General features: G+C 36.3%; 1 protein-coding gene across 2 annotated transcripts in view; it reads right to left on the bottom strand.

The window, feature by feature from the left end:
* The window catches only part of fes (FES proto-oncogene, tyrosine kinase), a 53632-nt gene extending 38204 nt beyond the window's left edge, over positions 1-15428 (bottom strand). The window contains exons 1-3 of one of the 2 annotated variants that reach the window (XM_007252597.4): positions 14950-15428; positions 11609-11844; positions 8616-8789 (exon numbers count right to left, since the gene is read on the bottom strand). In XM_007252597.4, the coding sequence (XP_007252659.2) occupies positions 8616-8789; positions 11609-11833 (399 nt within the window). In that variant the 5' untranslated portion in view covers positions 11834-11844; positions 14950-15428. The remainder of the gene's footprint in view (positions 1-8615; positions 8790-11608; positions 11845-14949) is intronic. The other variant, XM_015606709.3, reaches the window with a different exon arrangement.
* Between the last annotated feature and the right edge of the window lie 3441 nt (positions 15429-18869).

Here is an 18869-nt window from a genome sequence, read left to right on the forward strand (position 1 = left end):
ATCTGGAGGCTCTTTTTCATGTTTGTACACAAAGAGCTTCACCTGCCTACACCACCTCCGACTCTGACTCCAGCGTGGCAGGCTGATCGATGCGCTGCCGCTCAGTTGTAGGCTGATCTTCTGCATTATTCACACCGTTCCCTTCACTGCAGAGGGCCAGCTCGTTCCAGGCTCTGAGCTTTTCTGACAGTGCACTTTAGCAGCTGGAGAAGAGGAGCTGCTGGTGACGGGCAGATCTGTGAACTGCATGCTCATCCAAAACCTGCCATAATTGTCTTGAACTTCTCCTTGTATTGGTGAACAGGACTGTGTGGAGAGCACAGTGAGAGGTAATTGGTTTCTTGATGTTTAAGCTTGATGTTAGGCTACAGTAGTGTAAAGAAACTGTTATCTAAAAAGGGCTTTTCATGTTAATGGAAGAGAGTGGGGTATATTATTCAGCAAATTACAAAAAAAAATCTTTATCAATATCAATTGTTTTAATTACAGCTTAAAATGGCATGTACATGTTTGGGCACTATATCAAGATATTTCAGGATATTTAAAAATAATAATAAATTAATGATATACTTGGCAATAAGACAAAACATTAAAACTTTTTTTTTTATTAATATAAGAATATAATATATTTTTGCCTGCTTTTGTATTTACCATTAACCAGTTTAAAAAGTTTGGTGTCAGGAATCAAATGCTTCTATGAGCTTTTTTATTGTGATGTAACAATAAGAAAACATGCATAAAAAAAAGCATAAAACATGCACCACCCCTTAATCAAGTCAACCCCCACCAGAGCCCCACCCACTAGATCAGTTAAAGATCTGCATTTTTTGGTCATTTTGGTTGAGACCCTCAGAGAGTACGCAGCAGGATTAGCCAGCAGACTTCTTCTGACAGAGGGATCTGTACCTACTGTCTGTAACAAGTCAGCAGGTGAGGGAGATGTGAGTACTTCCAAATAATGAATTTGTGTTTCTATTGCAGTAAAGCATGAACTAGCTCCTTTGTGTTTTTGCCATTTAGCGCAAGCCAAATATGCTAAACACATCAACAACTCACTTGCATAAAAATGACAGAGCCCATAATCAGCTCATTCTGAAAAGGGATTCTTCATAAGCATGTTTTGTATAGACCATAGATCTATTCTAACTTGTGTTAAAAACAAGTATAATATGTCCACTTTAAACAATATACTACTGCAACAAATTATGATTTATTTAGTAGAATTATACTGTAACATTATTTTACACATTCAGTTTGGTTTTACACTCCTTTGGTTTGTCTACCAATCATCATAAGGAAAAGTGAAGCGTCCCACAATGCACTAGGCAGTCGACAATGAGTTTTTGTTCTATACAAACTACATTTTTGAAGCAGTGTGTACAGGTGGGACTCAAAATAACATTTTAAAGCTTGCTATCCAATGAGGTTTATCCTTTCAGGCTGTAATACTGTCCACCCAATTAGAAGTTAGATACCAAACAGGTAGGTTTTGTGGCTGAAAAACATGTTTAAGTAAGCTGAGCCCATCCATGCCATTAGCTACCGGCAGCCTTGATTCACACATGCTACAGAAACCCAAAATCAGAGTACATTCACCTCCCCTCAAATTCTGGAAGCAAACATCACATAGTCTGTAAGAAAAAAGATGAAGCTGAAGATGAAAAGATGAGCTTCTACAGCTGAACAAGAGTCCTAAACAAACCTCAGCATTTAATATAAATGTGGATAGACCTCAAAAAAGTAGTGCAGCTAGAAAGCCCAGAATCTCACAGACCTAGAAGACAAGAGGAAAAATAAAAAATAAAGGACACTATCACTAGTAATGCTCCCAACACTAGGGAAATGAGGACTTTTTAAACTGCCACCAATGCATCATCACTGGGCAACTTTTGCACTTGGAGGAAAGCACCGGATCCCTAGTTCTGAAACATCGGACAACAGACACCTGTGCTATTCAGCATCACGATAGGAGTGATAAGAGAAGGGAGCACCATCTATACATATAGAGAGAGCCTGGCCGATTGTGCTCTCTCAGACTCCGGCTGCTGATGGCGATGAAGCATCCCAACCTGGCATCCCAACTTGCAATCCTCAGGTCATAGTGTCAGTTTCATCGTCTGATGAATCCCATGGAGCCAGTTACTTAAGTAATTAGAGTTACTCGATGAAAAAAAATAATTTTCTGTGACTCGAGGAATCGTTTATTTAATTAAAAAAATCAGAGCATGGTATTTCGCAATGACTACTTTTAATGTGGCACAACGCACTTAGCGTTAAATCACCCACGCACAGGAAGAAGGAGGAGGTGGTGGAGGTTTTTAGTTGAGAAGCGGGAATATGGAAGCGCGAGGGGAAAGAGCGATAACTTACGAAAAAAAAAGGCATATGAGCATTTTAGGCTCGACAGCAAGAACAACTCAGTGACAAGTATTCGGTGCTGCACGGTCCTTTCCTGGTGCTGCACCATCTCGGCCAAGAAACTTTATATTAATGAGATTAACATGAATGTACCTTAATAACATAACAGCCCTTTGAAGTGCTGATTATCAGGAATACTGTCGAATATGTGTGGTTAGTTTATTAAAACAGAGACAAGTTCTCGACTTAATACAGGCTTCATGTAATCAGTAAACACATGGCTTTGGATTTCAGAATACAAACAATAAATTGCATAATTTCTTTATCTATAAGTACATTTGGCCAGTGAGACAAAAAAACAAATTCAGACATAAATTCCCTCTTGCAGTGTGCATTCATTTTCTGATTTACAATGCTGTCTACTGTTGTCTAAATTCACAGTCAAAAAGCAAGATTTGGAATGGAAGATTATGAAATATATATATATATATATGAATAGAAACTTTTTTATTTTAAGGGCTAGCTGTTTTGCCATTCAGAGGTAAGTATTATTACTCACCTCTAAATGGCTAGATAGATAGATAGATAGATAGATAGATAGATAGATAGATAGATAGATAGATAGATAGATAGATAGATAGATAGATAGATAGATAGATAGATAGATAGATAGATAGATAGATAGATAGATAGATAGATAGATGGAGCAGTGTTAGCCCCTAACCGCTCTTAGCACTAGCTCTTTTGTCATTCAGATGTGAGTATTATAGGCTTGTATGCTGCTGCTAAAACTGGCTAGCACTGCTGGAGCAGCATTAGCCACTAACCATGCTAAGCTCTAGCTCTTTTGCCGTTCAGAGGCGAGTATCAGACTGTAGCCTGCATGTTCAGCATGTTAATAAAGCTAATTGGGACAAACCACTAGCTAATATCTCCCTGGCTTACCAGAACACTCACCTCACACCTCAGTTTAGCGCTAATAGCGCTAACCGAAACTAACAGTTAGCTGCTACGATAATGCTGTTGCATCCAGCCTTAGTGGAAATTTATGCTAATGGAACTCTAAGCTTACTGTAATTAAATGGAAGCGCTTTACTCACCCAAATAAATAGTTTTCAGGAGAGAAATCTGTGTAGATTAACATCCAGCGCTGGTCTGAAAATGATTTTTTTTTTTTTTTTTAATTACAGTTTTGTTTACTTAGCTTAGCTTTAAGCTACCTCATAATCCGATGCGCCTTATGGTGTGAAAAATACATATGTACATACATTCAGGTTAGAAGGTTGAAGATACAGATTGTAGTAGAGATTAATTAAACACTTCAGTTAACTAAGCTGTGGTTCTCCACCACAGTAAAAACTCATGTCCAGCTTCTCTGCTCTCAGACCAACACAAAATCTTCCGGCTGCCTGACCACCTACTTACACAACCTGCAACAGTCCCAATCAACACACCTCAGACATTCTGTAACATGACCAAACTCACACGCTAACGTTTCACTTCCATTTCTGTTTATTAACTTTCATTATAGACACGCGTTTTCTCTCCAGTTCCCTTCCTTACTTAAAATGACTGCTCTGTTTTTAATGCAGGACTCACAGTATTTCTGTAATTCTATCACGCTTGCATCATTAATGCATGTTGTTTATCTTTTAACTCTCTGCAGCAGGGATGAGCAGATCAATAATGTATAATAAATACTCCTGATCCTGACGTTTAATTCTAGGAAATGATCCTTGCATCAGAAAATACTTGTGGCTTTAATATATTTGTTTTAATGCATTAATTGCTTTGGACGCTGAAAAAGTTCAATCAATCAAGACTGTATCAAATAAACAAATATTGGGAATTGAGTTCTGAATTTGTTTCAGTAAATTTTCTTTTTGCAATTCAGAATAATTTTTGTTTCAGTACATTTTGCAATGTGATTTTAAAACGTGTTGTTTAGCAAGTTTGCATTTCATAAATCAGATTTTTTCCTTAAACAATTATAAACATTTTTTGTTATAATTGATTCAAAATTAACAAGTTGAAAAGTTTGTCTTTGCGAGTTTGCTCTTTTCAATTCAGTTTTTGTTTACAAACTTTTTGGAAATAAAAAAAAATTCCCCCTTTTTTTCCCAATTTAGATAGGCTGATTCAGCTGCTAGTAAGCTGTATAAACCCCTCACACTAGTGATGCCACAACACAAGAAGTGTGAAGAATAGTGTGAAGACTAGCACATTCCTCCTCCAACACATGAGAAGTCAGCCACCGCCTCTTTTCAAACTAATGTTGATGTATCACTGCTGAGTAGCATCACAGTGCACTCGGAGGAAAGCACAGCATCTCGGTTCCAATACATCAGCTCACAGACGCCTTGTCCTCATCTACATCACCCTTTTAAAATGATGAGGGCAAAGAGAGTGCACTCTAAGAAATATAAGTACAGATTTGTACTTAAAAGAGTACAAAGCTTGTCGCTGGGGCTGTACCTTATATTGAGGCACAAAAAAGTACCTTTCAGTGAAAGTCCTTTTTTGTACCCATGGTTTTTGTGGCAGTAAAGATTATAAAGATTATAAACATTATCATCAACTAAATATGGCTCAAAAACTTGATGATACAAAATTGTCTGGCTTTCAAATAAAAAATGTGCAATTTAAATATATATTGTTCATTAGTACAGTGATGCAGAATACTGAATGTACCCTTAGGCTGGTTAAATGGTACAAATTTGTACTTATTGCTGTTAGAAATGACTTTGTACTTCAGAGGGAACAAATCTGACCCCGTAAAGACCAATATTGTACCTTTGAGGGTACAATTATAAAGAGTGTACCTTCGAGTACAAAAAAGTACTCATATCGTACCTCTGTTTTTTAGAGTGTGCCATCTACCCACCCACAGAGAAAAATACCAACTGTGCTCTCTCAGGGCTCCGGCAGCTGATGGCAAGCTGCATGACTGGGATTCAAACCAGCGATCTTCTGATCAGAAATGTTTTCATTTGCAATTTTTTTTGCTTTAAAAAAAGATTTTAAATATGTACTCACAATAACAAAATGCAGTGTCTAGCAATGGACGAAAACATAAATAAAATCAACCAGTGGTGACGTTTGCTACATCACTTCTAAGTTTAATTAAAAACAGCAAAACAGCAATAATTTTCTCAAATAACAAAAAAGAATAACAATAGACATAACCAAGCTGGACTAAAAAAATAAATAAAATAAACTGCAAAAACAACAGCTACTAATTTATTACTTGTGACGTCACAACAAACAACAGATAGATATAAACATATCCACCTATACCTATATCCTAGGTAAGTTTAGCCACACTCATGATGAGGAGATTTTCAGCCCAGAATACTTTTTAACTGAGACCCAAATACAGGTCAGCCAATCAGAACAAAGGCTCTTTACGTGTATTAGAATTAATAACATAGACTGTTATAAAGAGACGATGGAAAAAAAAGTTGTGTTCAATTAAATATATATATATATATATATATATATATATATATATATATATATATATTACATAAAACCATGCAAAGTATATAGAAGATCTGGGGATACATATTTGGGGACAATAAAAATCTAATAAATCTAATAAATAATATACAGATAAGGGCTTTTTAAAAATAAATGCAAAATCTTTCAAATCTGTATAAGTTTACTGGAGTGAATCAGAAGCTGAAGCACAATTCCAGTTCACAAAGTGAATTGCAGAAATGTTTGATAATTCTTATAATGATAATGTTTGATCCCTCCTCCATGCAGAACACATCCTAAGTAACCACGTTACAAATTGCGGCTTTTAGAGTATGAAAATAAAAAGTAAAACGTCTTGACTTCACTTCGCCTTCTCATCTTCTTGACTCATTCAGGTTGGGATGGTTTGAGGGTGATGTTTTACTGAGAAATGACAAATGTTGTTTTGTATCTTTTGGTCACAATTTAGAAAAAGGTATTGAAAAAGGATTGTTTGGGTATCAGTACCGAATTCAAAGTATCGTAACACTGCCCAAACACTTGCTCCAACTTGTAGGTTTATTGAAAAAAAATCCAGTTTTATGTATAAAAAGTTACCATCAATCTGAACCACGGTCAAATTCACTTACTGTCAACATCACATGACAGAAGTATGGAAAGGTTTACTTTCAGTATCTGGTGTAATCCCCTTGTGCAGCAATAACCACAGCTAAACGTTTCCTCTAATTTAGTCCTGTACATAGACTTGGAGAAATTTTAGAGCAATCTTCAATAAAAAACAGCTATGTGGGCTTTGTGTGATCAGGGTCGTTGTCTTGCTGCATGACCCACAGACTTTTGAGATTTAGCTCACTTCCTGTGGGAAGAAGCTGTGGTGATGTACAAAAAGTTGTTAAGATTGTTGCTAGTCACTTGTTTAAAAATAAGCCAAACCTAGCAACAAAATCAAGCGCAAAAATTGGCAACACTGCCCACACTACCTTAATCTTTTATAACAATGTTTTCAATTTTTTATTTTTGAGTATATAAAACAATAACTACCAATCTAAACCACAGTAAGATTTGCTTGCTGTCAACATCACATAACAAACAGATGCAATTTTTAATCTAATGTAACACCCTTGTACAGCAATAACCACAACTTACAAGTTAACATATTTTTTACACTATAAGGTGCACCATATTATAAGGCACACTATCAATTAATGTCTTTTTTATGATCTATTTTCATACATAAGGTGCACTGAATTATAAGGCACTTTTTAAGAGAAACTATAAGAAACTTCTAATTCAGCAGGTCTCACTCATTAAGCAAAGCTAAGTTAATTAAAGCTAAGTAAACAAAATTGTAATAAAAAAGACTTACTTTTAAAATCAAAAGGACAATGGATGTTAATCTACACAGATTTCTCTCCTGAAAACTGTTTATTTGGGTGAGTAAAGCGCTTTTTGTTTATTTACAGTAAGCATAAAATACCAAAATTCTCCAGCACTAGGGCTGGAGCATTAGCATTAGCGGCTAACCGCTCCAGCATTGCTAGCTGGGGTTAGGAGCAGACTACAGACCGATAATACTCCCCTCTGAACTCCCCTCTCCCCTTACTGCTCCTTAATCTCTGACTGGTAAAATTTATACATAAGACGCACTGAATTATATGGTGCACTGATGATTTTTGGAAAAAAGGTACGATTTTAAGTGCAATACGGTATTAAAACATAATGCACAGAATGGAACTTTAGCTCATTCTACTGTACAAAACAGCTATTCACGCTTAGGGTCATTGTCTTGCTGCATAATCCGCGCTCTTTTCAGATGTAGTTCATTTCCTGTGGGAAATATCTGTAGGGTTGTACAGATACTAGATTGGTTGCTAGTTGTATTTTTGAAAATGACTTGCTAGATGATATAATAATATAATAATAATAGTAAACTTTATTTATATAACACCTTTCATACATAAAAATGCAGCTCAAAGTGCCTTACGTAGAGAGAAAGAGGGTGAGAAATAGCACACAAGCACAACAAGCAAGCAAGACATTAAAAAAAGAGCATTAATAGAATATAATACTCAAAAACAGATGAATGAAATTATGATAGCACAAAAATACAGTCAAAACCATACAGATAAAAATAAGATCTAATTAAAAGCTATAAGATAAAAATAAGATAATAATAGGGTAAAACTAAAATCAGAACCAAATAATAAAACATTTATAATATATAAATAATAAGAAGGGTCTAAACGAATGCTAGAAAATTAAGAATAAGGTCTAATTAAAAGCTAATGTAAAAAGATATGTTTTTAGCTTTTTCTTAAAAACAATTGCCATCAATGTGAAACACAGTCTGTTTCCCTTGCTGTCAAAATCACACAACTAGACTTCCGTCATTGTTACACAATGAGGAAAGCAATCAGGAGTCCCACACTGGGGAAACCCAAGCTCTGCACTGCCTGTAGTTTCCTGAACATGCACGCATCATATGATACGATGAAAGACCAGGAGCAAAACATCAAGCTTCAAGAACAAACAGGAATATGATCTAAACCAGCGTTTCTCCACCCAGCCCTGAAGATTCCCCCCAATCCGTTCACTCTAGAGTCACTACACTGACTCCAGCACACCTGCAGCTGCTATTCCGGAACCAGAGCTCAGGTGTATCAGGATCACTGGCACAACAAAGACATGTCCCTGAGGACTGGGAGGGGAATCGCTTACCGAAACCATGTGTAAATGAAAAACATGTCGGTGTGTGTTTGCATGAGGAAGGCACTGACCCTGCACAGCTCCTGGTTCAGCTGGTTCCACTGCTCCCCGTAGGTCTTCCTCAGCTGCTGCTTGTCTCGGATCAGGAGGGTGAGTTTGCTGAGGGGACCCACCATCAGATCATCCGAGTGCTTCCGGAAAATTCGGCTCAGGTTTTCCGTCTCATTCACCATCACGTTCCATGACTGCGTGGAAGAGATTAAAAACACATATTATTCAATGATGATACAAATAATATAAAAACAACAAATATGCTAGACAACATATATATATTGTCTATATATTGTCAATATATATATCTGTACCTACAGACTTTAGAAAAAAAAATTGCCAAATTGTGTAACACAATCTGTTATGAATGCCAGTAGGTATCAAAAATGCTTATAAAAGTCATATAATCGGGGCGCTGAGTGTTCAAGCAGGCTAAGCGCTGCCACTATGAGTGGGAAGATCACTGGTTTGAATCCTGGTCATGCATCTTGACATCAGTTGTCGGAGCCCTGACAGAGCACAATTGAAGCCTTGCTCTCTCTGGGTGGGTAGATGGCACTCTTTCCCCTCATCACTCCAAAGGGTGATGTTGATCAGCAAAAGGCATCTGTGTGCTGATGTATCAGAACAAGTCGCTCCGAGATGCAGCAATGACGATACGCCCCCACCACCATGTTTCACAGATATCAGAGAAATGATTTGCGCGCCCTTAGAATGATCTTGGTTTGCTGAACACTCCCGGGGAGGGTAATAAAAGTCTTGAATTTCATTCATTGGAACACAATCAGTCTAACTCTTTAGTGATAGTTTTGTAACCTTTTCCAGCCTGATGAGGATCAACAACTTGGTCCTCAGAAATTCCTGTTGTTTGTGCCATGATACACATTTCCACAAGCATGTGCTTATAAAAATCAGGATTTGATAAATTCTCGTGTTTTTTTTTTTTTTATTAAAATATCCCATTTATTAAAAAAGAAATCTCAAATTGTTTGCTAATCCTACAGGTTACATACTTTTGCCACTACCATATGTAATATTGAATTACAAAAATATTCAATAAATGTCCCAGTCTAATATACAGCATTTGTTTTTTCTAAAATTTTAAAGGGTTCATAAATTTTACCACCCCATACACCTTCAAATACTATAGGTCATAAACAATATCAGTGTGGTATGAAATATGAATGTGATATTAATGTGGTACAGCTAAAAGTGATTGCTGTGAGAAACTATCAGGTTAGATACCACAGGAAGTTTTAGGGCAGTATATTTAGAGCACTATTTTAGATCATGACAAAATATCAGAGTAATCTCTTCTCAATATCTATCTTGTGTCTAAATCTAAAATATACACTTACATACACACACAAAAATCACTAAGCGATCACTCAGGTTTGTGGGCGGTGAAGTGTTGGGTGGATGCCAGGGTTTCAGGGTGCCTCCGTGTCTATGTTACCTTCTGGCTCTCTCTCTTTATTTCGGCTGTTTTATTCAGATCTGTTGGACTTATTAGCTACATTCTGTTAATGTTGCATACTGTCTCCATTTCTCCATTAATCCAGTCAAAACTAAAACTGTCCCTCCTACAGAAAAGCACCACATCATGATGCTGCCACCACCATGTTTTACAGAGGGATGGTGTGTTCAGGGTGATGAGCAGTGTTATTTTTTTTGCCGCACACAGCGTTTTGCATTTAGGCCAAAAAGTTCAACTTTTCTCAACTGACCACAGCACCTTCTTTCTCAAGCTTGAGTTGTCTCATACATGGCTTGTGGCTACAAACTGCAAACGAAACCTTTTAAGTCATTCCTTTAACAATGCTTTTTTTTCCAAAAAAAGGCTAGATTTATGGAGGGCACAACTTAAAATGATTAAAAATTTTGAAAAGCATGTATCATTTGTGTTCCACTTCACAATGATGTGCTGCTACTTTGAAAATGTCCAGGTGTCTCCTGATACATTACTTATTTAAACAATAAATAGCGTTCAGATTTGGGTTTTATATGTGCAGATTGTGTAGTTATAGTTAGAGGAGTAACAAACATGAAAACCAGAGAGCTGTGAGTCTATGGTTGACTATTAAGCAACTGTGAAGCTGAGAGAAAATGGAAAATCAATCAGAACCATTAGAGCACAAATGTTCTCCATAGACAGAACAACTGTTTGGAATGTCCTGAAGAAGAAGGTCATCACTGGTGTACTAAGTACTAAATAAGGTGATGAACAGGTTGATCAAGGAAAACCACAGCAGTTAATAACAGAAATGTTGTGAGTGCTGTAAAGAAAGACCCTAAAACACCTGTTCAGAATCAAGAAGACTTCAAGAGGCTTTACAAGAAGATGAGGATCAGCCTCACAGTTCCTTTACTTTTGCAGAGGATTGTACATGTAAGTTTGTGGTTGTAAGGTAACAAAATGTGAAGTAGCTCAAGGGATATGAATATTTCTGCAACCGCTGTAAACTGTAAACGTTTTCATGCATCTCACCAGGTCTGTCTGTCTACAACAAAATGAGAAAAAACGCTTGAGAACTGCTGGCAGTCGCTGGGAGAAAGACAGATTCACTAACAGCACGACTTTCCACCCCAAGAAGCGCAAAGAAAATCCATGGGAAAGTCTTCTTCTACTATTCTGCACGGAGTCCCAGTGCTCTGATAAAATCTATAAAACAGCATTTACTGGCTGCTGAGAGCCTGGGAATCCTAGCAGTCATTAAAAAGTGGTGATTTAAATAATTTCCAATAGTATCACAACCCTGGCTTGGAACACTCCTCAAAGCTTTGGAAATGAACCAAACCAATGCACTTCTTGATTCAGCGTCCTTTCAACGATCTCCCAGAGACAGCAAAAAGCAATCAGCGTAACAAACAGTCCAAAACTACGATTAGCCCAGCGTGGCTGTTCCCTGGCACTGACAGCACTGATTTAGGTTTGCGTTTAGCTTATTAGCTCCTGCTTCAGCTTTAACACGCTTCACACAGCAAGGAGATGAAGTGCAGTGGGGTTGAGTACCTTATTGAGTTGGCTGATGTAGTCCAGTCCTCCTCCAGGTTGAGAGCCCTCCAACTTCTCCACCATGGCTGCCATCTGGTGCAGCTGCAGGGAGAACTCCCGATCACTCTTGGCCCTCTGGGCCATCCACTTCTTCATCACCTCCATCAGCCGCAGCTCCGAGTCCTGAAGGCGCAGCAGAGCAGTGTGGCCCTGGTGGCACCACAGATCCTCGCCAAAGCCCATCTTCACTCAAGCTAAGAGAAAACAGAAAAGACAAAAAAGGGAAAAAAAAAAGGGTTTGTCTTTAAAGTGGTAATTGGATCAAAAATCAATGTAGTCAATTGGCCAAATCATTTTTGGTGTCTGAACTTTGCTTCTGCGGGTTTGTGCTGGAGTTCAGGGGTGTGCCGTATCATATCGTATCATATGCAATAATATTGGTAAAAATTCTGAGACAATAAAAAAATGAATATCATAAAATCACTAAATTTTTGAAAGCAGATCTATCCTGTATTTATTGTTTCTTTGTAGTTTATTCTTTTTTGTTTTGTGGTCGATTTTTGTTATGCTTGGTAAAAAACTTTTTTACGAAATATGGTTTTTAGATTTTTTTTTGTGTTTCTACTAAATGTATGAAACTCAATGTTTTATCATATCTACAAGAATATTTTTATCACAAAATAGATATTACGAGATATTGCAATACTATTTTAGGGCCTTATTGCCCACTCCTACTGGAGCTTAACAGCTAATCCTGTTATATTTTGGGTCAAACTGATTTGTTTCAAGGGTTAACCCAAATTAATAAATCCAGCATAAAAATTTTTACATATAAAAAAAAAATACATAAGAGTTTATTAGTTTTAATACAAAATAAGTGAATTATCACAACAAAAAAAATATATATGTAAACGATGACCAGTCCATTTTCTACTTAGTAATAATAATAATTCCAGTCCGAAAGCCATCTATAATTTACAAACACTAAAATACAGGTTACTGCTATCAACACCTAGTAATAGATAATGGTACCAGAAATCAGGTTTAGGCATGATGCCAGTATGTTCCTGTTTATCTAAACTAAAACTTCACCCGTTCCCATACGTTTTAACGACAAAACGGCAAAAATCCCAAAAGGTATTCGTGTGTTTACAGTCATTATGGTCTAAAGCGCTTCCACTATGATTGTGAGATCGCTGTTCGAATCCCAGTCATTCAGCTTGCCATCAGTTGCTTTTCCCTCATCACTCCTAGTCACTGCGTTTTCCTCCTAACGTGCTGTGATGCTACTCAGCAATACTGCATCAGCAGCAGTTAAAAAAAAAAAAGGTGGTGGCTGATTTCACGTGTGTCAGAGGAGGCATGGGTTAGTCTTCACCCTCCTTGTGTTGTGGCATCATTAATAATGAGGCTAAATAGCAGCTAAACAGCAGCTAAATAGGTGAGACATTTGGCCTAGCTAAATTAGGAGAAAATTGGAAAAGTTAAAAATATAAAATAAAAAACACACACATTACTCTTACTGCAGAAACTGTGTACCAGGTGGGAAAGTCACTTTGCTTCTGATCCTTTAGGCTTTGCTGTAAAATTGAATGAAGGTAGTCTGAGACACTTGTTCTGGTAGATGTGACAGGCAGACCAAACGCAGGCATAACCAAAAGCTTTGCATCTGATCTATTCTGCACATCCTCTGGATGTAAAATTTATAACATGGCGGGAAATTCAGGATTTTTTTTTAATGATATGGAATGAAACAAAATCTGATTTTAATTGGTTGGGTATAATTGTCTTTTAAATGTTATAGACCTAAATTAAAGAAGCAAACTTTAGATCCCAAGCATGCCTTGCTTGATTGACCTGGCTTAAAGAGCAAAATTTTTATTCAAAGTGCAAGGGTTTTGAGACAGGTTTCAAAAAATATATTGTTTGACTAACTTTTAACTTTCCTTGACCTTTTACTGCAAAACTCACTTAATCCATCCATCAATACTCAAAGTTCGAAGGCTTTAATCCCACATAAAATAGACGCCGTTTTGTTTTTTTACAAAGCAAACCTAGATTTCTAGATTAAATTCACCATTTATATTATATTCAGTGCATCCTGATCAGAGGCTTTCGCTTCCTCAAGGGCAATTCAGGACTGAAGAGGATGTTGTGTATAACCAGAACTTCCTCCATTACTGCATCAGTGAGCGAGCTCAAACTCACTACTAAACACAGGCAAGCACAGTTTATGAGCACTTGGGAAATATCAGCAGGGGAAATACCGTTTAGGAGAACTTCTATATTGGTAATAATTTACAGACAGCGTAATTTTTACAATTTAAATTTGCTAGCCACTTCCACATCCACTTTGGGCAATCCAAACTGTCATAGCCAAACCCAGCATAAATATGTTCTGTTTTTTCTAATCCCAGAAACTTTACTTCATTTTAACTGGTAACTGCAATTATCTGCAATTGCAATAATATTGCAAGAGTGTAAAATAAAACCATTTATTTGAAAAGTATCTGACGTGTAAAAAAAAAAAAAAAAAAAAAAAAAAAGCCCATATAGTTATTTTATACTTACATGTTCGCAAAGAAAGTTATGCTACATATTTTAAATACAAAAAAGGTTGTGCTGAAATTGGGTTGAAATTGGTTTGAATCGATTTATTTATTTTTGCTGAACATTCTAGTCTGTTAAAACAGCTCTTTGTGGGATGTGTAGCATATTTGATACTTATTTTATTTGTATTCAAAAATAATAATTAATTACATAAATAAGAAAACAATATAATAACACATACATGGAGTATCCATGGCCACAATAATAAAATGATAAATTATCGTGCAACAAAAAAAACATGACCTTATAATAAAACATAAAAATAATCAATTAGTTATTGTTTTATTCTTTTTTTCTTTCTTTTTTAATGGGTAAATGAGAAATTAGACAAAATAAATTATATACACACAGTGTTTCACGTATTTACTAGCAGTGATTTGATGGTTCAGGCTTTTTTTTTTAAACTAAGAAGTAAGAAAATAATACACATTGTTCAAACAGTGTCTGGCTACTGTTGTTGTAGCTTTATTAGTTGTGTTTTAATCATATTAAGAGTAATTTACTGTATTTACATGCAACAGAGCCTCCTGTAGAAGACATTGTACATTATATTATATTATTACAGTGAATATGAAGCGCGGTTTTTCGCGGTTTTCGTCATTAGGGAGGGTTTCTCTCAGTTTTTAATGTAATTTCGCTGCTCTCTGTATGTGATAAGTGTGTAAATGGAGCTGCTGGAGCTGCAGTGTATCAGTCAGTCAGCGCTGCTGCTGTTTAAATGCTGTTTATAATGTGAATTTCAGACTCACCTGCTGGAGCAGAACCTCGTGCTGCAGTAAAAGCCGCTCTCCTCAGGTCCATTAAACCCCTCAGAGCTCAGCGCTCAGTTCAGCCCCGCTGCCGCTGCTTCAGTTTCTTCAGTTTCACTACAGCAGCCCAGCCTAGAATAAACCAGGAAGAGCGGCCGGTCAGGTGGAGGATTAGCTCAGCTGAAGGACCCGGACAGACCTACAGCAGCCTGAGCGCCAGTATTTCACACCCACAGCTCATTACTGAGCGTTTATCTGAGATAATACCCGCTGTACTGCTGATATTTAGCTAGCTAGAACAGTCAGTCAGTTTAGCTCCACTACAGTGAACTCAGCAGCAGCAGCATAATGCAGTTTAATTAACCCACAACAGCCCAGCTCACACACTACTGCATCTCAAACAATCACAATATCACTGAAAACTTACTACTTTAGGTACCACTTAATAATAAAATAAAGACTACCTTTATAAAGGGTTTATAAATACTTTATTAATGGTTGTTTATTAATGAACAGTTGTTTGCCAAATAGTGAACCAACTATACTGTTGCCCTTTCTACGTATGTATTATAACTGATTATTAATTATTTTTAAGCCATATACAACCTAATTAGTAACCATTATTAAACAAATAGTTTATAAGTAAACCATTTATAAACCCTAATACATTATAATTAATAATATACAGCTCTGGAAATAAGAGCCCATTTAAAAATTATGAGTTTCTTAGATTTTATCAAATTAATAACCTTCGGAAAATAATCAGGAGGATGATCACAAGCCATCAAACCAAGCAGAACTGCTTGATTTTTTTTACACCAGTAGTGGCATAAAGTTACCCAAAAGCAGTGTGTAAAACTGGTGGAGGAGAACATGCCAAGGTGCCTGACAACAGTGTTAAAAAAAAAACAAGGCTATTCCACCAAATATTGATTTCTGAACACTTTATGAATATGAACTTGTTTTCTTTGCATTATTTGAGGTCTAAAAGCTCTCAACTGTTTTAGTTTTTTCAGCCATTCTCAATTTCTGCAAAATCAGAGAATTTTGTTCCAGAGCTGTAGATGTATTACACACAGAGTGATCTATTTTAAGCTTTTTTTTTTCTTTCTTTTATTGTTGATGATTATGGCTTACAGCTAATAACTTGGAATGGTTCTGATAAGGGCCAGTTTCATCATAACATTTTCAGTGATCTTTGAACTTTGATACTTTTAAAGATTGAATGACCTGCATTTCTCAAAGCTTTTATTTCTTTATTAGTTAAGTCGTTTTTGCCATTATATGGATCAGACCATTATTCAAATAGAGCTATTCACTGTATATCAACTCTACCTCTATTTGTTGTGGTAAAATTTCACAGTAATTTAAATATTTTTAGAAAATCTAAATGCATCTTTGAAACAGAACAAAATAAATTCAAAAGGTTTGCAGCTGTAAGTAAACCACGCTTCCATTCCTTGCCAATTCTTGCTAAAATGGTCCACATGGACACATACATGATAGGAAATTAAAAGTGAAAATAAAAAAGTGATTAAGCTGGTAAAATATTATTTTCTGTAGTCTTATAAGATTTCCCACAACTCGTGGTGGTTGTGTCTACTCTACTGCTGCATCGCACAACATGAACATACAGTACATGAAAGTAAAAGCTTTCCTTGTTTAACAGTTAATTTAAATGTCAATACTTTTTCACTTCCACACTGAATTGAGTAACACAGTACAGTACAGTGCGTATTATTTCTGTATTTCTGAACTTCTTAGACTCGGGTGGGTGGTAAAGTTGCAGAAGGGTGAATTTTTTGCCTCTTTGCACAAAGCTTACAAATCATTGGTTGTTCAGATCAGTAATTTCAGTTAAATATATCATATAGCAGATGAACACAATGATATTTGGGAAGTGAAATGAAGTTTCTAAAATGTATAATTGTTTTAAATTTATGTTATAAATGTGTTAAAAAATGTATAAGTGCTGTTCGACATCACCCTAGGAGTGAGGAGGGGAAAGAGCGCCATGTACCCACCCAGAGAGAGCAAGGCTTCGATTGTGCACTCTCAGGGCTCTGGCAGCTGATGGCAAGCTGCATGACCAGGATTCAAACCAGCAATCTTACAACCATAAGGTCTTGATTCTAGAAATATAATCAATGAATCTGACTGTTTTTTTGTAATTATATATATAGGTCTTTTAGTCACTAAGCAGGAGGAAAGCTCATTAATTAATCCGCATATTTAAACAATTTATAATTTGCCAATTTTACAAAATGTTAAAGTGATACAGATGCATGGTTTGTATAACAAACGTTATACAGATACAAGGTTTTTCAGGACAGGGACGAATAGGCATGACCAGGGAAAACAAAAAAATGTGTCACAAAAAAGGTTAAACATCTCCTCAACATCCCTTCATTTTACCCCGACCCCTAACCCACATGCCTAACATTTATGTAACTGTAGAATCTCTGTGAAATGATTAGATCTGTGAGATCTTCATTATATGATGTGCTTTGTTTTTGGAACTCGTTTGAAAATGAGGCTCGAGCCACAGCAGGAGTCCACCAATTAAAGATTCAGCATCACTCCAGCTGGCCTAAATTTCTCTATGCCCCAGAGGAGTGGACGTATATAGGAATTTTCTCGCTGGGATGAATAGAAAGTTCTTTTTAAATCAGTCAGCACTTCCTCTCAGAGTTAACCAAGGCTCAGCTCCAAAACGTACCTCTATACATTCACCTGCTCTTTACACCCAATTCTCATAACAGTATAGTATAATATTTTTGTTGAAATGCTGATTTGGGTTTAGCCCAATTGTTATTGCCATTTATATATTTCATCGTTTACAATGAAGTCCAATCAAGAGGAAGATAGATGATCACAAGCCACAAACCAAGCTGAACTGCTTGACCTTTTGCACCAGGAGTGGCAGAAAGTTATCCAAAAGTAGTGTGTAAGACTGGTGGAGGAGAACATGCCAAGATGCATGAAGACTGTGATTAAAAAACAGGGTTATTCCACCAAATATTGTTTTCTGAACTCTCAAAACTTTATGAATATGAACTTGTTTTCTTTGCATTATTTGAGGTCTGAAAGATCTGCATCTTTTTTGTTATTTCAGCCATTTCTCATTTTCTGCAAATAAATGCTCTAAATGACAATATTTTATTTGGAATTTGGGAGAAATGTTGTCCATAGTTTATAGAATAAAACAACAATGTTTATTTTACTCAAACTATACACATACTTATGCAATCAGAAAAACTGATTCAGAAACTGAAGTGGTCTCTTCATTTTTTTTCCAGATCTGTAGATATACTGCATTAGAACAACCCACTGAAATGTGAAGTGAAATTGGGAAGTGATGATTTCTCTCTCTCTCTTTAGACTGAGGAACACTCCTGACAGTTTACAGCTAAAACTGCAGTAGACCTTTAAACCTGTGCAATAAATCTGACTTGTGATGTAATTACTACAATGAATGTAAGAAAAGCAAAATGCAATTATAATTATATTGGTGGAGTTAAATAAAATACTAGTATATACTTGTAGGTTTAAGGGGAAATAAAAAGAACATGCTGCGCTGAAATAAAGAATGCATGATAAATTGAATAAAGGAAACTTTTACTTTATTGTCAACATCTCAGCTTGGTTGTAAGGATTTCTGAACTAGAACTTAATTTGACGAGCATTAAAGAGTGTTTTTACACCTGTAGTTGGTTTCTCTGGTCTCTGATCTGTTGATGAGTTTGCTTATTTAGAGCGTTTTCTTCCTCTGTTTGGTTTAGTTTCACACAGGCACAAACCTAAACACACCAAAATTGTGCACCAATAAACCATGCAAGCACATTATCTCCACTGATTTGGTCAGAGCTGTCTGTAAAACAGTAAATATAGTGAGAAGATTCTGTGTTCCACCATGTATA

The sequence above is a fragment of the Astyanax mexicanus genome, chromosome 16 (assembly GCF_023375975.1).
Source record: "Astyanax mexicanus isolate ESR-SI-001 chromosome 16, AstMex3_surface, whole genome shotgun sequence".
NCBI lineage: Eukaryota > Metazoa > Chordata > Actinopteri > Characiformes > Acestrorhamphidae > Astyanax > Astyanax mexicanus.